Source organism: Microtus pennsylvanicus, chromosome 4 (assembly GCF_037038515.1).
Source record: "Microtus pennsylvanicus isolate mMicPen1 chromosome 4, mMicPen1.hap1, whole genome shotgun sequence".
NCBI classification, from domain to species: Eukaryota; Metazoa; Chordata; class Mammalia; order Rodentia; family Cricetidae; genus Microtus; species Microtus pennsylvanicus.
Window position 1 is genome coordinate 13,255,535 of NC_134582.1, and position 21,319 is coordinate 13,276,853.

The 21,319-nt window shown below is 43.6% G+C and overlaps 1 protein-coding gene and 1 long non-coding RNA gene across 2 annotated transcripts; both read left to right on the forward strand.

Moving 5' to 3' along the window:
- Positions 1–42: 42 nt before the first annotated feature.
- On the forward strand, positions 43–18,733 carry Elac1 (elaC ribonuclease Z 1). The gene is made up of 4 exons (XM_075968331.1): positions 43–185; positions 6,202–6,366; positions 11,592–12,056; positions 14,500–18,733. Exons 2-4 carry the CDS (start codon positions 6,210–6,212, stop codon positions 14,964–14,966), a joined length of 1,089 nt encoding a protein of 362 aa, XP_075824446.1. The 5' UTR covers positions 43–185; positions 6,202–6,209; the 3' UTR covers positions 14,967–18,733.
- LOC142847593 (uncharacterized) lies at positions 12,067–13,217 on the forward strand. The gene is made up of 2 exons (XR_012910255.1): positions 12,067–12,498; positions 12,678–13,217. It is a non-coding gene; the product is annotated as an uncharacterized LOC142847593 (long non-coding RNA).
- Positions 18,734–21,319: the final 2,586 nt, after the last annotated feature.

Sequence of the window (21,319 nt, forward strand, 5' to 3'; positions counted from 1 at the left end):
CGGGCCGAGCAGGCGAGCGGGCGGGGGCCACCGAGCGCGGACCTCCCGCGCACCTCCCACGCGCCTAGAGCGGCAGCGGCGGACCGCGGGGCGGCGCATTTCCGGCCGCGCGTCTCTGCTCGTGCACTGCTGGGCCTCGGAGCCGGCCTGTGCCTCCCTCGCCTCCGGCGGGCCTCGGAGAGAGGGTGAGTGGGGCAGGACGCCCAAGGGGGGCGGGCGCAGAGGTCCCGGGACGCGCCGAGTGGTGCCCGGCGCTGGCCACAGGCCTGGCCACTCACTCTCAGGCCCACACAGCTCCTTCATCTCCAGAATGATGGGCGGCGTCATCACCCTCCTGCACCCCAGGCCTTGACACTGCCATTCTGGAAACTGAGGAGCGGCTGGGCTCCACTAGTAATCCAGGGGCTGTGGGAGGCCCCACGGTGAACAGAGATTGTGATCTGCAGTAAGGCCCGCTGTGACAAGTGACAGCATTGTCAAGGCTGAAATTACTACGCACGCTCTCGAACGTGGATGACAGTCTTGGGAAAGCCAGCAGCTGCTTTTTGTCCAAGAAGACAGGGACCAAATGTGGTTTGCTAGCATTTAATTCCTAGTACCTAGAAACATGCATGTCACCAAACCACCATTGCTTAAATAATTGCTGTTTGCCACCTGACCTGCCGGGAGGGTTTGGATTATTGAGTCTAATTTTAAACTTAGTACTGGAGAAATTTTCAAGCATACATGGGGGAAAAAAAATCCCAATTTATGATCAAGCTTGTTTCACCCATTACCCTCTTTCCCACGGTTGTTTTAACGCCATTCTGAAATGTATCCATTCCATCTGCTAAATGCTTGTCAATAAGCATTTATGTTTCTGAACATAAAGTCATCATCCATCTAGTGAGCATTTCATACCATCATCTATTATCCAATTAGTGTTTACATTCTCCCTCTTGTCTCTTCCCTTGCCAGTTTATCCAAATCAGGAGCCAAACAAGCTGCATATTATTACAGACAGAGATTTCTCCCATCTCTTTCTCTCTCCTAATCCCCTTTCTTTTTTCCCCTTGTATTGTACTACCTGAAAAACCAAGCCGTGTGTCCTATGTGTATTTTCCTACCACCTGCATATTGTCATATATATATATATATACATATATATGTATATATATATATATATATCCATGGAATTCCTTAGTAAAGTGGTATTTAGCCTGTTCTGGTTCTGGTTCTATTTTTGGCAAGAAAACCTCATGGAGGCCTACCATTCATTTTATACTGCACCATCGAGACTTGGATAAGATCTTGCCTCTCTTCAAGGATCTTTAATATGTAAAGCGCACCTCAGGGTAAGCAGATAATTGAGTAAGGAACAACTAAGGGCTACTCACCTTGAGGCAACCCCTAATGACATAATGGATCTTGCCAGTGATCATCTGTAGACGTTAACAGCAGAAAAGGAGGCATTTCTAACACGTGTCCGTCCTGTTGGAAGCCCCTCCTACCCAGCTGGGTTGGAGAGGAATCCAGAATTTGAAGCTCCATGAATACTCTGTGGCAATGTATTGAACTGACATGTCTAATTCTGTGTGTGTTTCAGATCTCTCCTTTTCTTTGTTTTTGTCTCAAGATAGGGTTTCTCTAGGCCAGGTTGACCTCGAACTCTAAATCTCTCTACTTAACCCTCTTGTCATGCTAGGGTCCGAGGTGTTCACCAACACACCCAGTTGGAATTTGTGTTGATGTGTGCGCACTCGTTTACACACGTGTGTGCCAATGCGTGTGGAGGCCAGAAGTCAATGTTGCATGTCTTCCAGATCACTCTCTACCTTAGTTTTTTGAGGTAGACTAAGGTCTTTCACTCACAGGTCTTCTAGACTGGCTGGCCAGTGAGTTCCAGGGATATGCTTGTCTGCGTCCCCAGCCCTGCGGTTACAGACACCCCTGCCAGACCAAGGGTTTTTATGTGGGTGCTGGGGATCTGTACGCAGACCTCATGCTGTGTGTCTGGCACTTTACTTGGCTGAGATATTTCTCTAGCCTCTGAAAAGTTTCAACTTGGGTTTGTTCTTGTTGTCCTTACTGTGTAGCCTTAGGTGGCCTAGAGCTTGCTATGTAGACCATTTAGAGAGAGAGCTGCCTGCCTCTCTTCTGAGAACTGGTATTAAAGGCATGTGCCACCATGCTCCACCTGAATATCTTTCTAATAAACCATATTTTAATGTTGACTGATGATTTCAGGCTGTGATCCTTGAGCTACAGTTTTCTACCAAGGCGTTGTTGTTTGTTTGTTTTCTGGGCTACTTTGAAAGTATCGTTTGTAGCTCAGTCTGACCTTAAAGTTGCTATGTAGCTGAAGCTGGGGATTTTGGTCTTCCAGATCCTCTTAGCTCCACCGTCTGAGTGCTTGGATCACAGGTGTGCACCACCTAGCCTGCTTCACTAAATACTTCTAAGCGTGATTTGGTATTAGAATTCTGGGGAACAACCCCTCTACCCTCTTAAAAACAATGCTAATCAAGTGCCTTAGAGAATTTCCTGGTTAATTGTTCTGGGATGGGCCAATCATGGGTGTTTTACAGCTCCCTGAGTAATTATGATGTGCTTTTAGTTTTCCAACCCCTTGTCTGGATCCATTCTTTGTTAGGGATTGCAAACCGATTATGTAAAGTAGGGATAGGAGCCGCAGATAGGAGATTAGGAAACACTGCTTGGGCATGAAAATGCCCATCCCCGAGAGCCCTGAATGGAGACTCTTCTTAGTTTTGATATTTGGATTCAGCTAAATTCACATGTACATATCATCTGGCTTTTGATTCATCTTTTTCTATAAACTCTAGCACTGCTCTTGGTAAGGAGGAGACACATTGGAACTTCTCTTTCCACAGTTTTGGCCAGAACTGTAAAGAAACTCTTCCTTCCATCAGTTCTGTCTCCCAGTTTCTCAGTGGCAAACAACATAACGCCAGCAACAGCACCCTGTTCTTCCTTCTGCGTTTAAGTTAGCTTTCTACGTTATCCCTCCACTTCCTGAAAAGTGCAGTGCTACAAGGAAGGGATGCAGTAAGCCTGCAGACACTAAATTACTTAGTTGTCAAAAGGTGAGCTTGGTCTTAGAGGTAAAAATGCAGAGTAACTCATGGAAGGGATGCTAACAGTAACCTTAATGCTTGGGTGTAGATAACCACTATCAAATTCATGACCTCTTCCTTAGTTTCTACTGTTCCACACAGATATTCATATATATATATATATATATATATATATATATATATATATATATATGACCTACTGAATCCATTTAGTGTTGCTCATGTGTGCATATGTTTAGGGCTGACCAGCTGGGATTGGATAACTAGGGAGTGGAGGAAGCCCTGAGTGAATGTGTGCTGTTGATATGGACACAGCCATGTCATGGACCCCAGCCTCAGACCCATGGGAAAAAGGCAAAGCCTATGCCTTCCCACCCAGGGTCCCACTCAGAGGGGTGGCAAAGCCTGCCTGGGGAGTGTTGACAATGTGTACAGAAGATGTCCACCTTAGCACCTGCTCCCCTACAGAGACTGCTCCTGCTGACGTTAGCTAGCCCTGCCTTCCTGTTTAATAGTAGCCCTGCCTCCTTATTCAGCTATGTGCAGTAGTCCTCTCTGTTCAACTCTCTAGAATAAAAGTGCTGAGCTTCTGGGATGTTGGGTTGGTCCATCAGATAGCCCAGCCCATCCAACTCCAGCTGTCTGTGTATGTTTGTGTTTTCTTCGTTCCCTTGCCACCACAGTCACGTCTGTCCCTGGATCTGTGCAGGACACAGCAGACAACCTGTCATGTGACTAGCTGGGTGGACACAACAGATAACCTGACATGTGACTGGTCCCTGGAAAAAAACTGATTCTCCCTCCCTAAGCACCCTTTGATTGTAGCTCTTCCTCTAGGGGTAGGACCTTTTGAAATTTCCACTATCCAGGTGGTCACATGGACTGGTATTATCATTTGCAGCCCATGCTTAGGCAGCCATGCTGTTGAGACTTGACGTGTGTTGCTTCCCGGTCATATTTAGAAGGCACTGTCTAGCAGCAGGCATCCTGGTCATCTGGCCCTTACAAAATCTTTCTGCTGCTTCTTAGATTTGCCTTAGCCTGAGATTTTGTGGATGTTTACCTTTTTTCCTGTCATTTGACCTAGTTTTTTTTTTTTTTTTTTTTGGTGTTTTTCGAGACAGGGTTTCTCTGTGGTTTTGGAGCCTGTCCTGGAACTAGCTCTGTAGACCAGGCTGGTCTCGAACTCACAGAGATCCGCCTGCCTCTGCCTCCCGAGTGCTGGGATTAAAGGCCTGCGCCACCACCGCCTGGCTTGACCTAGTTTTTGATACACAGATGTTACAAAATGCTGTAACATTGTTTTTAAATTTCAGAGCTTCTTGCCTGTGCAGGAAAGACTTTTCTACTTCCCAAGTTACATATTCTTCTGCTCCCCCACCCCCACCCCAGTGCTGGGGCTGGAACCAGAGCTTCTTCCGCATGAGGCAAAGGCTCACCTATTGAACTATATCCCCAGCACCCTCCTAATTTTAAAGCATATCCAACTCATGTGGAACTGGTCATTCATAAGTTTCAGTTAGCCCTCATATATTGTGTGTGACACATCCCATCACAGTCAGAGATCAAAGGTGGCACAGTGCCTAGATCTAGTGAGAACAGTGCCAGGAGCAGGCAGAAATCTACATCCGCTGGGTCGCAGATCACTGAGAAGAGTAGCTAGAGTCCCGGCTAGAGGCACACTCCCGGCAGCTCCTCTGTGCACCAGGCCCTGTGCTTGAGCCTCAGGACTTGGGGTAGAAGGCAAAGGTGTGCCCTAAACCAGCCATGAACTCTGTCCTTGAGGGAAGGACACCACCCGCACTGCTGCGAAAAATCTGCAGGTGTCCCCCATCTTCCACAGCGGCCACTCGGGGAGCATGGTCAAATACTATCCCTTGTTCAGAACCTTAGCCAGATCCAAGTTTTATTAGGACTTAAAAACATGAACTAGTACAAGTATGGCGCCTTCTCATAGGCCTTCTCACCCTCTACTCCACACTTCTCTACTAACATGAGTCTGGTAAGTTCATGAGCCAGTATAGTCAATTATTAACAAATGTTATTTGAATTTTTGTGTTGTGCAGTGTGCACTGATACATAACAAAATTTCTTTGTCTGTATATGTGGTACTGGGGTCAAATCCAGAGCTTTATACATACTCTACCCCAGTTACATCCCCATTTCCAATGTAACGACATTGCTCACCTGATTGCATCATATAGAATGGTTTTGTTTCCTTAGAAATGCGTGTCCCTATTAATCCTTTCGCTGGTATCACCAGCAAACCCCCATTATTTTGCTGTCTCTGTAGTTTGTCTTTTTGAAATTATCATAGGGTTGGAATTCAACTACAGTGTTTTACTTAGAGTGCCAAGTACCAAGCCCAGAGCCTAGTACGTGCCAGACAAGAGCTCTACCATTGAACCCTTCAACTATAGGTTTTTAAAAAATATATATTTATTGATTTATTTATGTATGGAGGGAGTGTGGAGGTAAGAGGACAACTAGGAACAGGTTCCCTCCACCATGTGGATTCCAGGGGTCATACTCAGTTTGTCAGATGTAGTGGCAAGTGGCTTAACTTTAGTGCTTTGTGTGTGTGCGCGCACATGCATGTGCACGTGTGCCTGCAGTTGTATTAGGTTTGATGGCTTGTAGTTTCAGCTAGTTAAGATATAATTAGAGGGGGCTGGAGAGATGGCTCAGCGGTTAAGAGCACTGATTGTTCTTCCAAAGGTCCTGAGTTCAATTCCCAGCAACCACATGGTGGCTCACAACCACCTGTAATAAAAAAAAAAAATCTGGTGCCAACTTCTGGCCTGCAGGGACACATGCAGGCAGAACATTGTATACATAATAAATAAATATTTTTAAAAAAAGATATAATTAGAACTGGGGGTATAGCTCAGTGTGAGAGTACCAGCACCATCTTAAACCACCAAACAAATCATTTTAGCCGGAGAATGAATAGGGGTCGAAGGGATAGCTCCATGGAGAACTCATGTTCAGCCAGTGTGGAGATCTAGGTCCAGTTCCCGCACCAAAATCTACTAATCAGTCAATCAGTCAGTAAAGCTCAAAGGAATGTGTTTTGGTGCAGTAATTTTTTAAAAATAACCCCCAGGTAATATTTCTTTTGCAGGTTGAAAGATGTCTATGGATGTGACCTTTCTTGGGACAGGAGCAGCATATCCATCCCCAACCCGGGGCGCCTCCGCTGTGGTTCTTCGGTGTGAGGGCGAGTGCTGGCTCTTTGACTGTGGGGAGGGAACACAGACTCAGCTTATGAAAAGCCAACTTAAAGCAGGTTAGTGTGCACCCAGCTTTCTTGGATTGTCTTTGGTTGTGTTTCATGTCTTGGCTCTCAGGGAACCTCTTGTTGTGTAACAGCCCTGAAGTAGCATCCACTTCAGAGCTAGGGCTCTGTCTGGCAAGACTTGGAAGAGCTTCTGGCATCCAGAAATGCCTGCTGAATGTCATATATGCCTTTACTGCTTCTCACTCATCCTGCAAGTGTTGAGAGAAGGGTTAATGAAGGCCTGAGCATGCAGGATAGTGAGAGACACAAGAGGTGTAGCAGATGAACCCTGCCCTAACAGAGGGCTGGTGACCAAACTGGTCTCCTGCAGGAGAATGCATTATGGGAGAATGCAAAGGGCAGGCAGTCAATGGACAGATGGAGGATGCTCTCTTGCTATCATGGTAGCCATCTCAGACAAGTTTATCTATGAATTGCTGAGAGAGGAATTCCCTGGCCTGGGGAGAATGGAAGTCCAGCTTGAGGGAATGGAATAGTGAGCCCAGACCAGCACCTGGAGCAGATGATTCCAGTGGTGAAAGCTCTCAGCCTGGAAACAGCAGACCTGGGTGTTAGGCCCAGTTGTATTTCCAGTTTGACCTTAGCAGAGCAGAGGGCTTAATCAGAACAGGGATACGAACTGCCTGAAAGAAATGCTATAAACCGGGTGTGTGGCACTTGCTTGGAATCCTAGAACTCAGGAGGATAGCCTGAGCTACACAGTGAGCCCTTGTCTCAGAAAAAATTAAAGGAATTATATATATTAAATAATTCATATCTTCCGTGGCTGCTTCTATCTCATCATTTAAATCTTTAAAAATAATTTCTAATAACTCATCAATTATCAGGTTTTCATCATTTAAATCTCTTCTCAAAGGCTATTTCCTCAGGGTTTCCTGAACCTCCTGGGTTAAGTACCTTCCCCCTACTCCAGTCATTCCTTTATTTTATAGACTTTATTAACTTCTTAGCATCATTAGTGTCTGAAACTATGCTATTTAAGTAGTTTTTGTGCTTGCACATTGATGTGGAGGTAGGTAGGTTTATTGACACTTGTGCACTTGGTAAATGCCTAATAGGCTCCTGTTCATGGTGAACAGGTGGACATTTAGGGTCCCACTCTTGAGGTCTTGATAAATCATAGTTGCCACAGATCATCAGAGGGTGTGCACTTGGTCTTTAAAGATGTACTTCTACTGTCCAGGGACCAGCAGCCATCAATCATGTAGATACAGGAAAAAAGGGAGGTGTTTTTAAATACTTGCAGCATGAAAGAGGGAGCACTAATTATGGTAGAATGTATGCTTAGCATATGTACCATCGTGTTCCAGTCCCCATTATTGAAACCAAAACCAACAAAGCAGAAGAAATGAGTATTAGGGGATTCCTATGAGCATTACTACAGCACAACAACACAAATGATAACATTGCACATGGGTCCATTTGCAAGGCCCTGATTCAGCCCCAAACTAAAACAAATTAATTATATATTTATATACGTGTGTGTGTGTGTGTGTGTGTGTGTGTGAGAAAGAGAGAGAGAGAGAGAGAGGGAGAGAGAGAGAGAGAGAGAGAGAGAGAGAGAGAGAGAGAGAGAACTGGCAATTGAGTGCTCTACCACTGAGCCATATCCTAGTACTTTTTATTTTGAGGTAAGAATTTGCTGTTACCCATTGACTGTCCTTGAATTCACTCAGTAGTCAGGAAGGCCTTGAATTTGTGGTCTTCCTGATTCAACTTTCCCAGTAGTTGGAACAGTAGGCTTGTGGTACCAGGTCTGGCTAGTGTGTGTGTGTGTGTGTGTGTGTGTGTGTGAGAGAGAGAGAGAGAGAGAGAGAGAGAGAGAGAGAGAGAGAGAGAAGAGAAGAGAGAGAGAGAGAGAGAGAGAGAGAGAGAGAGAGAGAGAGAGAGAGCTGGAGCTGAAGGGAGGAAGGGAAGGAAGAAAACCATGTTGCTGAGGCTGCTCTGGTAGTACATTCCTGTTAGCCCGGTACTTATGTGGTAGAAGCAGGAGGATTAGGAGTTCATGGTTATCCTCTGTTTTTGTAAAGCCTGAGCTACATGAGACCTTGTTTCAAAGGAACAAAACTTCTTAATTATAACATTTTTGAATACATATTTTTATTGAAGAAATTCAAATAAAACAAAACTAAAAGGTGTATGTAAATAAGAAAAGCCCAAGTCTTCCTCACATAGACACTCCCCAAAACCTCTCTTTTCTTAGAGGCAGGATTTCATGTAATCATGAGGCTTTGAGCTTGTTATGTAACCCATGACTTTGATTATCAACCCTCCTGCCTTTTTTCCCCTGTAGTACTGGGGCGTGAACTCAGGACTTCATGAATGATAGACAAACACTCCCCCACAGCACCTACGTTCCTAGCTCCCACAGGAACATCTATAACTACAGATATGGTGGTGTCAATATGTATAGAAGTGTGTGTAATTTGCCTAAATGGAGCCACAAGTTACTCGACATTAACTACGTTCCATGTTTTTGGCTGAGCAGTGTATTTATCACATACTGCAGATTTAATTGCACCGTCATGTCCACCTAAGGATGCGCAGTGTTCTGCCTCTCTGTGGGCAGTGTTTCCCCACCACTTCCTTCTGCCTAGGGGAAGGGAATCGGGTGTGATCTTCACTCTTCATCTGTCGGCTTCCTCATACCTTTCATAACTGTGGTTGCCATTCCTTGTCTCTCAGAAATCACATTTCCCAAAAATGAAATGCCTGGCCTTCTTGAAACTGATAACTGTGAGAAGCAGTTTTTCTCTTACTTTGTTTGCCACTCTTGTTCTGGGTTCCCAGGCTGTTTTGTGTTCAGCGTTGGCTTTGTTTTGCAATAGATAGTGAGAAGACCTAGAAAGCCTGATGTTGGCACTTTTGAGGCCAACATGGGATCTGGATTCAGTAACTGCTGTAGTTCTTTTGTTTCTAGAGTCCTTGGGTCATATTAAGAGACAGCCTGGAAAGGGAAAATGGGAAATTTAAGGACTATCCTTTCATTTGAAGTTCTTTTTTTAAAAGAAAAAGCAGTAAAATATGAAGGCTAAAAGAGGCCCAGGAGTATAGCTCAGTGAGCACTTGCCAAGTATGTGTGTGGCACCCTAGACTCAAGCCCCAGCACCATACAAAATAGCTCTGAGCCAGCTATTGTTCTAGGCCACTGCAGCCTAGGCAGCCTAGGCGTAGTCCTTCTGGGAAGTCTTGCTTTGAGAGCATTTGCTGTCAGAACAAATCACAGTGTGATAAACTGTTCCTGTTCTTTTATGGTATCAATAAACTGCTCCTGTACTTTTATGGTATCATATACTTCAGATAGGTGGCCCTTGAGCCTGTTCTACTGGAAATATGCTGTTTGTGATTGTTACTTTCAAAATGCCCATGGTACATCTCAGAAAATGCTGATGTGGCATCCTGCCATTTACCAGCAGTAAATTCAGTTTACCATTAGCTAAATCAAGTTATGACTAAGCCAGTGTGCACTGACAAAGCTGTTGTGTAGATGCAGACTGGAAACAGGAGCTGGGCCCATGTGCCCTCATGTAGTATGATCAGGGATCTGCCTTCAGTCTGCAGCCTGGCATCTGGTGTTCATGACCCGCCTCTTCTCTCACCTGTTCCTCTTCTAGTTATCTTACTCTTCCTCCTTCTTCTTTCTTCCTCAGTCCTTGTCCTCTTTGTCCTTCCTCCACATCCTCACTGGGACACATAGTTCAGTCTTCATTGGTGACCCTATCCAGGAAGGAGATCTTAAAAGGCAGTTTTGGGGTTAGGACTGATGCAGTCAGTTAGAACCATAGAACATTCCACTTTGCTGTTGGTATATCTCAGAGGACTGACAGCGGACTGTGTAGCTGAAAGATACTTTGACACTTGAGGCCTAGTTAGTTATCTTGATGAACTTTTTTTTCTAAAGTGAACAGTTGACCTACAAGTGTTTTGTTTTTGAGATTTATTTATTACATATACAACATTCTGCCTCCATGTGTGTTTGCACACCAGAAGAGGGCACCAGATCTCATTACAGATGGTTGTAAGCCACAATGTGGTTACTGAGAATTGAACTCAGGACCTCTGAAAGGGCAGTCAGTGCTCCTTACCTCTGAGACATCTCTCCAGACCTCTTGATGAACTTTTATATTTCACTTTGGAAAATAAGGATATGTAGAAAAATACTTGGAAAGCTGCAAAGCATTGTAATTTGAATATTTTCATAGAAAAAATAATATCCTGTTTAAACCATCTGGTGGAACTGGGCCTGGTAGTTTAGACCTATAATCCTATCAGTTGGGAGGCTAAGGCAGGAGAATTGCCATAAGTTCAAGGCTGCCTGGATTACATGGTGAGTTCCACGTTAGCATTGGCTACAGAGTGAGATCTTGTCTCAGAAATCAACCAGCTCGAGGTCCTGGGTTCAAATCCCCACATCTGTGTAAAGAGTTGGGCATGTCTGGTGCCTTTAACCCCAGCATTAGTGGGTAGTCAGGTAAGCAGAGCCTGGGAACTCACTGATCATCCAGCCTGGTCAAAATGGTGAGCTTCTGGTTTGTAAGAGAGCCTGTCTTTTTTTTTTTTTTTTTTTTTTTTTTTTTGGTTTTTCAAGACAGGGTTTCTCTGTGATTTTGGAGCCTGTCCTGGAACTAGCTCTTGTAGACCAGGCTGGTCTCGAACTCACAGAGATCTGCCTGCCTCTGCCTCCCGAGTCCTGGGATTAAAGGTGTGTGCCACCACCGCCCCGCTGAGAGCCTTTCTTAAGATGAAAGTAGGGAGCAGTAGAAGTCACCCAAACACCCAAACACCTCCTCTGGTCTCTACATGCATGTACAGCTACCTATTCATGTGCACAGACTACACACACAACACCACATGCACACCCCACAAACATACAGAAAACCAACCAACCAACAAGACCATAGAGCATCATAAAACCTATCTCTCTTTTTCTGGAGTCACGCAGCGGGATGAAAGGAATGAGTAAGTGGATGGTAACATACAGAACGTCCAATTTCAGCTTACTGCTTTTTACGGAAGTTCTTAGGCTTGTTTTAAATTGCTTTGTCTGTGGAACTGAGGGTGTTCCTTCGTGGCAGCGTAGTGGCAGAGCAACTGCCCTGTGTGCACAAGGCTAACATCCATCTTCACGCTGAGGGCTGAGGATGTTGAGTCAAATAGTTTTGTTTTTTATTTCTGAAAATCATCCTAATACTTTTCTCTGTCTCAATCAAAAGGGAGAATTACCAAGATCTTCATCACACATCTTCATGGGGACCACTTCTTTGGCCTCCCGGGCCTCCTCTGCACGATCAGCCTGCAGAGCGGCTCTGTGGTCACACGGCAGCCTATTGAGATCTACGGCCCTGTAGGGCTTCGGGACTTCATCTGGAGAACCATGGAGCTCTCCCACACAGAGCTGGTTTTTCCTTATGTGGTCCATGAGATAGTGCCTACAGCTGACCAGTGTCCTGTGGAGGAACTAAAAGGATTTTCACATGTGAACGAAGCAGACGGCCCTCCCAAAGGACAGGGACGAACTATCTTGTTAAACACAGAAGAAAACTCCTACTGTCTGGTTGATGATGAGCAGTTTGTTGTAAAAGCATTTCGCCTCTTTCACAGAATTCCATCCTTTGGTTTTTCAGTTGTGGAAAAGAAACGTGCAGGCAAACTCAACGCACAGAAGCTGAAGGACCTCGGTAAGTTTGCCTTTCCTTCCTTATCTGACTGTCTTACCGGAAGCCACTGGGAGTGCCAGGGTAGCCTGTTTCCTGTGTGCTCACAGTAAGCACTCACTTCCTTTGCCCAAAATTTGCTTATTAAGGAAAATCTTTGGTGTCTAAAGATACTATTCAGAACAGAACTAGAATATTTAATATATATGAATCTTTTCTTGTTAGTTTCCTGGATTCACATTCTTTTCTCTTCCTTTTTGGCTGCACTGGTGATTGAATCTAGGACACAAGCTAAACAAGCACTGAGCTCTATCTCCAACTTGTTTATTATTTTTTACCCGAGCCAGGGTTTCACTAAGTTGCTCATGGTGGCTTTGAATGTGAGATCATTCTGAGAAGCTGGGATACAGCCTGTATGACCAGGCCCAGCTCTGACTTGGTTGGCAAGGTGGTTTGAATTGGGCTGGTAAGTCCATGATTTATTTTTATTTCCTTGTGCTTTCCTTTTTGTTTTATTTTGGTCATGCTAGAGTTCAAGCCCATGTGCTCTGCCACTAACCTGTACTTGTAATCTTTATGTTTTATTTTTGAAGTTGTATTTTCATTTTTTAAATCTGTTTCTATTTTTATTCTTGTTTGATACAGGATGTTCACTCTGTAGCCCAGCCTGGCCTACAACTCACTATGTAGCTCAAATTCAAACTCATGATCCTCCAGCCTCTGCCTCAAGATTGTTTGGAATTGGAAGTGTGCACAGTCCTCAGGTATGTTTTTGGTGACGTCTTTGTGTGAGGTGTGTGAGCTGTGTGTGTGTGCTGTCATCCATGCATGTGCCTACAGAGGTCAGAGGTCAACATGAAGAGTCCTCAATTACTGTCCACCTTTTTGATGCAGGCTCTCTCACTGCACCTAGAGCTCATTATTTTGGCTAGATTGGCTACCCAGCGAGACCTTGGTGCTAAGGTTGCACCTGGCTTTTACATGGGTGCTGGGATCTGAGCTCAGGTCCTCCGCGCACTTTACCCACTGAGGCATCTCCTTGGCCCTTCAGTGTCATCTTTAGTGCAAGGGCCTTTATAACAGCAGCCAACTACCTCAAGACTTCCTTTCTACCTTGCCTACTCATTCCAGCCTGACTGAATTAATTTGATGTTCAGGACATTGCACCTTAACTAGTTCTACATATACCATAGTCACCATAGTGGAAAGGAAACACACAAAAATGGGAAAAGGGCCTTGAAGAAGTTGTCTTTTCTCCATGTGAGGCCATGATGCACAAGTGAGGAGACCTTAAGAAATGGAGGTCAGGTCCATCCTATGCCCAGCCTTACCACTACACCTGGCATGACACCTGTTGAAAGAACAATAGTGATTCATCTAAATTTTAGTTACCTTCCCCAACTGAAATAATATACTAGATAACGAGGAAAGTGATGTAGGTCAAAGGTATTCTTGTCATGTAAATTCTGTGTAAATAGTTATATTTGGAAACTTTAAATATGATCACTGTTGGAAATATTGACCATATATTTGTTTGTAAGTGTTAACCTCTGTGTTAGTCTGTATTAAATAACACTGAAGCTTGAAATCTGGAACTACTACCATCTACCAAGAAGATTAATCATGTATGATTGCCTGAAATACCCCATGACCTTATTTTTGGTGGTTTTGCTTGGTGTGTGTGTGTGCATGTGTGTTTGCCGTGGTGTGCAGGCAGGGGTCAGAGGATAACTTTTGGGAGTCGATTCTCTCCTTCCACCGTGTGGGTCTCAGGAAACAAACTGAGGTCATTAGGCTTGGCTGGAAAGGGCCCTGGCTCACACTTTGGATCCCAGTAGTCCTCTCTACCAAGTTTCTTATTCAGTTAGTCTGTTTGCAGATACTTATTCTGACTGGAGATATTGATTATATGATTATTTAGATGTACTCTTTGATGTTGTAGTAAATAAAGGATCCCCAAACTGTTATTCTCATGCAAAGCAGAAAATGAGAGCTGGTATTGCGAGTATAGTAAGGCCTAAGTGATACTTCAGAGCTTAAAAGTCAGCTCACACATGTGCTAGGAAAAGCGTAAAGCCATTGTTAATAGCAACACTGAACTTTTAAAATGCTTAAATATCCCAGTTGTCTACTAGTAGGAAAGCATCTCTTCCAGTTTTGGAAATGATCAGATGTCTTTAACTTTTAAATATTATGTGTATGGATGTTTTGTGTGCATTATGTATGTACCATATACCTGTCTGCCATCCTCAGAGGCCCTGGTACTGGAGGTATAGACATATGTGAACTGTCATGTGGGTGCTAGGAATTGACTTCAGGTCCTTTGGAAGGGAAACAAATGCTCTTAATTACATCCAGACTCCCGGATGCCTTTGCTATTTGCTGTTTGCTGTGCTGTTAAAGCTGTTTCTTTACAAATCCTAATTCCATGTCCCTGATGTAAGGTTATCTGTTTCTGCATCATCAGGTGTGCCCCCAGGTCCTGCCTATGGGAAGCTGAAAAATGGAATTTCAGTTGTTTTGGATAATGGAGTTACAATTTCTCCCCAAGATGTCTTAAAAAAGCCTATGGTTGGAAGAAAAATCTGCATATTGGGTGACTGTTGCGGGGTTGTGGGTGATGGAGGAGTGAAGCTGTGCTTTGAAGCAGACCTGTTGATCCACGAGGCAACTCTGGATGATTCTCAGATGGACAAAGCGAAAGAGCATGGCCACAGCACACCCCAGATGGCAGCGACATTCGCGAAGCTGTGCCGTGCAAAGAGGCTGGTCCTGACTCACTTCAGCCAGCGGTACAAACCGATTGCTTTGGCTAGAGAAGGAGAGACAGATGGCATTGCAGAGCTGAAAAGGCAAGCTGAGTCAGTGTTAGATCTCCAAGAAGTGACGCTGGCGGAAGACTTTATGGTGATTGGCATTCCCATCAAGAAATGAGAGCGGTGCTCCAGAAGGCAGACATGGCTGTGGCTGGTTCCCAGACCTGCACTGCAGGCTTTTATTGTTGGTCGTGAGTGATTTTTTTCTTTATGTTTTGGATTTTTTTCCTTAAAATTATTTTGTCCTTAGTAATCCTTAAGATGGAGCTGGATTGCTGAGCTGACTCAGTAGTGAGAGGGAACAATAAATCATTTTTAAATGATAAAAAATACCCAGCATCCTTCTTAAAGTGCAGATGGGATAAAATCATCAATTTTTCAGGGGTATTGCTCTTGTGTCTCTCGCCACAGATAGAAGCCAATACTCCACACAGTGTTGGAGTTAGCTCTGCCCAGCTTTACTGCCATTATTGGCAAAGTGTCTAGGACTGGGTCCTCTTGGATACAAAATGATATTTTGTCAGTTTGTATAGAATTTGTCCTAAGATGGAAATAAATGTAGAGGCCATCTTGATGGTAACATGTGGGAGTTCACTGGAACAGTCAGTGCAGCTGGGACTAGCGTTTAGCTTAACATTTTATTCAACATCCCGGTTTCTTTCAACACATGGTCCTGGGTTGTCACAGTGACTGAGGAAGATGGTGGCTCCACAGCAGCTCAGTCAGTGGGGGTCAGGAATGCCGTGTGCTATGCACAGTTCTGCATAACAATTACCTTGATATTCTAGGCCTGTTCAGAGACACAAAACTTTACTCCCAATGTGAATATACTTTGCCAAAATTGGTGATGTAATGGATTGATTTAATAGACAAGCTAAATCTTCCAATAGATGGTAAAGGATGAGTATAGTCGAATGAAAATGCCACATCAAGTATTATTTGGAAAAAATGAGTCATCGAGTGAAGCTTGTAACTGTGGGGAGAAGTATCCACGAATCCCCCACCTGGGGAGAGGATCTCCTTCCGGGCCAGCAGCCCTGGAGCTGGGCTGTGAGCTGAATGTGCAGGTGGATCCATGGACGAAGTCAGGAGTCAGAGTGGACCCTCCGCTGCATCACTGCGCTGCCTAGGTGACTCTGGAAGACACGAGTGCTGGACTAGCCTCGGAGAAAAAGGCTGTCTTTTTTCTAAGTGCTTAAATTGAGGGTACATATATAGAGAGATATTTTATAGATTCTTATACATATGTTTGCGTATGTGCATAGTTTATTCATGCATATTTTTACGTGAAGGCTGGTCTCCCTCCACTATTTTCTTAAATAAAGATATTTTATTGGACAAACAAAAACTAAGAGTTTATTATCAAAAAATCCTCTGTAAGAAACTCTGAGGCATTATTTTTGGCAGAATAAAAATAATGAAAGCCATAAAGGGGCAAGTAGCTGAGTGATGTAGAGAAACACTGACTGTAGGGCTTCAAAATAAAGTGCTGGCTAACGACAAGTCTTTAACTACTCTTCTCATGAGCATTTCCTGTAGCATCAAGTGGTCTCTGAAAGTATGAGCTTAGTGATTTTATTTCATTTTAGAGTTGTGTCTTGGAGCACTGAGATTGTTTTCTCTTAGTAGAAATAAAGCTGACCCGGGGTCTTTAAGTATCTCCAAGTCATTCCTTCTTTCTAGTTGATCTCTCTGTTGGTATGGTGGCACAAGCCTGTTTCATTTGCATTTGTGAGGATAAGGCAGGAGAATTCAAAATCCAGGAGAGCCTGGCTTACATAGTAAGACTTTAATCTAAAAAAAAATTAAAAAAGAAAGGAAAGAAAGAAAAAGGACAGAAATACATCTGACTTATAACATATATTTTAATATTCATTCATGTTCCTAAGCCCACACAGGAGTGGCCTGTTTTATTAGTCTATTGAAAATACAACTTCATCAATTTAAAAACCCTCTCTCAAGTCCCACCCTCTTCCTGTCTTCTCTCTCCTTTTTTAACAAGTCTCACTGTGTCCTCCTGCTTGAGAGCTGGCGTTATTAAGTATGCATTTGTAATCTGACCATAATGTTTTGAATATTTCTTACTAAGGTTTGTAATTTTTAGGCTGTGAGTGTAGCTTGGTGGTTAGAATACTTGCATAGAATGTCTGAGGCACTGGGTTTGATTCTGTAGTATAAAAAGGAAAGAAGATTTTTGCCTCCCAGTGCAAATATCGTTATTATGCCTTTAAGTTAATACATATAATTCAACTCTTATTTCTATGCATATTCTGATGCCAGCTTGAAATTTTGCTACTTTTCCCTTTATTAATGAAATATAAATCCTTCTTCAGTGTGTTTGTCACAGATAGACAGGGGTGACTCTTTCATCTTACAGAGGTGTATGTTCATAGTGAAGTGTACGAGATCTGTCACTGGCAGATTTGAGGGCTGATAAACTAAGGAAGTAATCAGTGGGAGCATTGCCACCCCATCTTTCTCTTTCTTTTTTTTTTCCTTTGAGATGGGACCTTATGTAGCCCAGGCTAACCTTGAACTTGCTATGTAGCCAAGGATGACCTTGAGCTTCTGATGTTCCTGCTTCCACCTTCAGAATGCAGGGGTAACAGTCAGATGCCATCATACCAGGCTTGTGTGGTACTGGGGATCGAACCCAGGACTTTGTGTCTGCAAAGCAAATACCCTACCAACTGAGTTACATCCCAAAGCCCAAATACATGGAGTTTTTGTTTATTTTGTTTTTTTAGGGGAATATTAAAAGGAAACACTGGTTGTGACTTTATTCTCTCTTGACAGAGAAGAGCTAAGTTTAAGGAAGTGCTATGGGTTTATAGTGTGTGATTTTTCTTCTCTTCCTTCAGTGTGCAAAAATGAAAAACAACTATTTAAGGATATCATGTTTTAAAGAGCAAGAAAAGTATCTGCAAATATAGCTTGGGTAGAAAGTGGTTAGCCTGAATAAGGTATTGGGTTTGATTCCCAGTGCCCCCACTTGACCACCTCCCTGAAGAAAAACAAGGGGGTAGGGGAGGGAATATAAATGGTTAAAGTATAAGAATTATGAAAATGTGATAAATACACTGTTTTGTATAATTAGTATGTGCTAATAACTTTCTAAGTGGAGAAAGCCGCCGTGGCAGAGGGGCAGGAAGTCTGGGGAGCAAAGACCACTTTTATTGTTGACTTTTGAGTCAGCGGTACGAAAGATGTTGTGGCTGTTTGTATGTATATATCCATTTAGTATAGCATTGAATCACAGCACCCATAGAGATAAACCACTTCTCTGAATAATTAGCCGTCCCCACACGGGCACTCCAGAGCTGACAGTTCAGCTCCAGTCCTTGTAATGTTCCTGTTTGTCATCTGTACTGTAGCTAGAGGAGTGGTTTTTCCCCCCAAATGTAAAGTTTTGCCATCTCTCCCTAACGTGAAACTTCGTAGTGATCTGGTTCACTCATTTCTCTCTAACTTAATCTCACTTCTCAGTGCTACTCAAGTTTGCAGCCCCAGCCATGTGGGCCTCCTCTCCGTCCTCCACCAAGGCTTCTGGTGTTCCAGAGCCTTCCTGTGGCCTGCTTCCTTCACCTGAAATGTCGTTGCCGACCCCAAATCAACCTAGAGAACCTGCAGGCCACAGCTCTGCAGCCTCTTGGACTTGGCCTGCCCAGCTCCCGCTAGGTAGTGTGTGTGTTTTTCCCAGCGCCTACTCCATCTTTCCGCACTTGTCACAGCTTCGCTTCGCCTCTGTATGTGATGTTTCTCTCACACCAGCTCTGTAAGCCACACAAGGGCAGAGCTCTGTCTACTTCTGTTCCTCTTTATGACTGACTAACTCAGTGCCGAGAACATCAAAGGCACTCAATAAATAGTGTTGACTGGATCAAATGTTCTTGTCCTGTTATTTTGTTAGTGTTTAGTACTGTGGTATCCAATGGATTTTTCCCCCTGATTCGTGTTAAACACACACAATGCACAGACCAAGTCTCTGACACGGAGGAGGAGGAACAGAACTCTTGCTTGGTGTTAGTGGGCAAATCCTTACAAATAATATTCTGAAACTCTATTTTGGTGTTTTAAAATATGCATGCAAAACTCAAGAGTCAGGAGAAAAGTTTAGAGAAAGATTTTCTCTACTTAAGTTGGGTACCAGCTTTGGCTGTGTAAGGATGTTGGAGCAAAGCAAGAAAGGAGCAGGGAGGCTGAGACTTAGGCAGTAGTCTGCAGATTTACACGTGTAGAAAATGGCGTGGGAACCTTCTTCAACTTTTATTTTTTATGTTTTTTCAAGACAAGGTTTCTCTAGCTCTCCAAGAACTTGCTTTGTAGACCAGGCTGACCTTGAACTCACAGAGATCGCCAGCCTCTGCCTCCCGAGTGCTGAGATTAAAGGTGTGCGCCACCCTTGCCCCTCTTTATTCAACTTTTTTTTTCTAAAGGAAATAAGAAAATAGTTTATTCTGAGCCAATTAAGAGAAGCTGTGACCTGATGCTGATACAGGTTACCTTGAATGATGTGTTTTATTACTGGCCTTGTGGCCCGGAAGTGAGTCCCTGCTTAGTCCTAAACATAGAGGTCTGCGAGGTCCATGCTTAGAGGAGTCTTTCTGTGTTGTGTGCTACACAGCACTAATGGAGAACAAGGCCTGAATCCTATGGCAGTCTCCTGTGGGGAAGGGGACAGCAGCAGGCAGACAGCGGACAATCCCTCACGGGGAACGGTTCCAGACGCTGTAGTCAGAGGTGACCACAGAACTGCCTCCAAGAAGACCAGAAGCCTAGGAGGCACAGACTGTTACAGAGCCATTTTCAGTCACATCTAAAGGGCAAGGTGACTCTAATTGACACCTAGACTCAGATAGTTCTGTGTTCTTGATGCATTCTGAGGGTTGGATAAGGCTGTCCTTATTATCCTGATTAATAAGTAAGTTGGGGTGCCTAAGTTTACCCAAAGCAAAAAAAAAAAAATTCCCCTAAATAAAGTTAGCTGAGAAGCCCTGCTCAGATGTCAGCCTGCTAATTATATACTCAGCAGACATGGCAGGTACAAAGATTAAATTCACCCACAAAAAAAAAAAGTGTAAGGGAAAAGCGAGGGATCAGGTTTTTCAGCAGTATAAATCTCTGTAGCTGCCAGGGCTGTTCAGACAGCACAAGCAGAACTAAGCAGCATTTAGTTCTGTGTCACCCAGCGAAACAAGGTCATCTTGTCCAGGTTTCCTACATTGTTGTGACTTCCAGAGATGATGAGGTAGTCTGATTCTCTCTCTTTCCCATGTCTGGACTGGAGCTGACCTTCCCAATGTCCAGGTCTGGGCCAGCAACCCAACGCCACCTCAGGACTTTGCCACACAGCTAGCAGTACTAGAACACAGTCCCTTTCTCCTGCCTAGCCTGTGAGGCAGCGTCACCTAGGACAACAGTCTTGGAACTAGCTGACTTTCCTGAGATGTATGGGCTACTTTTTTATGAAACACTTCTAGCGTTTGGTCTTCCTGAAGCCTAGGAGAGCCAGTGTCACGCTAGTGCTCCAGGGTGATGTCAGCATGAAGACCCTCCAAGTTACCGAAGACAAGGAAGATAGACATACTGATCAAGGTTCAAATGCTAAATGATTAGCTAACACATTCTTTCACAGGTCTAGTTCCCAATTTGTTGTTTAAAAAAAAAATGAGGGAGGATGTAATTTGTCAACAGTATAAGGTGTGGGTTTTTGTTTTTGTTTTTTCTTTTTGGTTGGTTAGTTGGTTTTGCTTTTGCTGGGTATTAAACTCATAGTGACATTTTAAAGATAAAAAACTTTATTGAGCTCGAATTAAGATAGTTTACAATTCAATTGCAACTATCACTACTACAGTTTTAGAGTGTTTTTATTACCCCCAGAGAAACCCCACACTGCCGGCAGCTAGTCATTCCCAGTCCACTCCTTTCCACTCTTTCCAAGCCCCCAGCCTAGGGAGCCTGGAATCTGTTTTCTGGATCTATCAGTTTTTCAGTTCTGATCATTGTGTCTGAATAAGAGTGTACAGCATGAGTGTCTTTGTAAATGACTTTTTCCACTCAGCATATTTTCAATATATGTCCCATCAGGAATTGGCCTTTTATGGCTAAGTACTATACTATTTATGGCTAAAATACTATATTTTATGGCTAAATACTTCATATTATTTATCCATTCTTCAGTAGATTGGATGGATTATTTTAAAATATTTTATATAAAATACCTATATTAGGAATATGAAAGGAGATATTGGTACACATGATATCAGCATTAATATGACAAAAATATTGTCATAAATAGTATTAATATTAGGTGAAACTACTAAAGCAACTTTTTAAGAAAGCAAAACCTAGGAGCTGAGCATCTCTGCCCTCCTGGCATTTAAGAAGCAGAAGCAGACCATCTTGGGCTGCACTGTCAATTCCAGTCTCAAAAAAAACAAAACAAAAAACTCAAACAAACCATCAACAAAG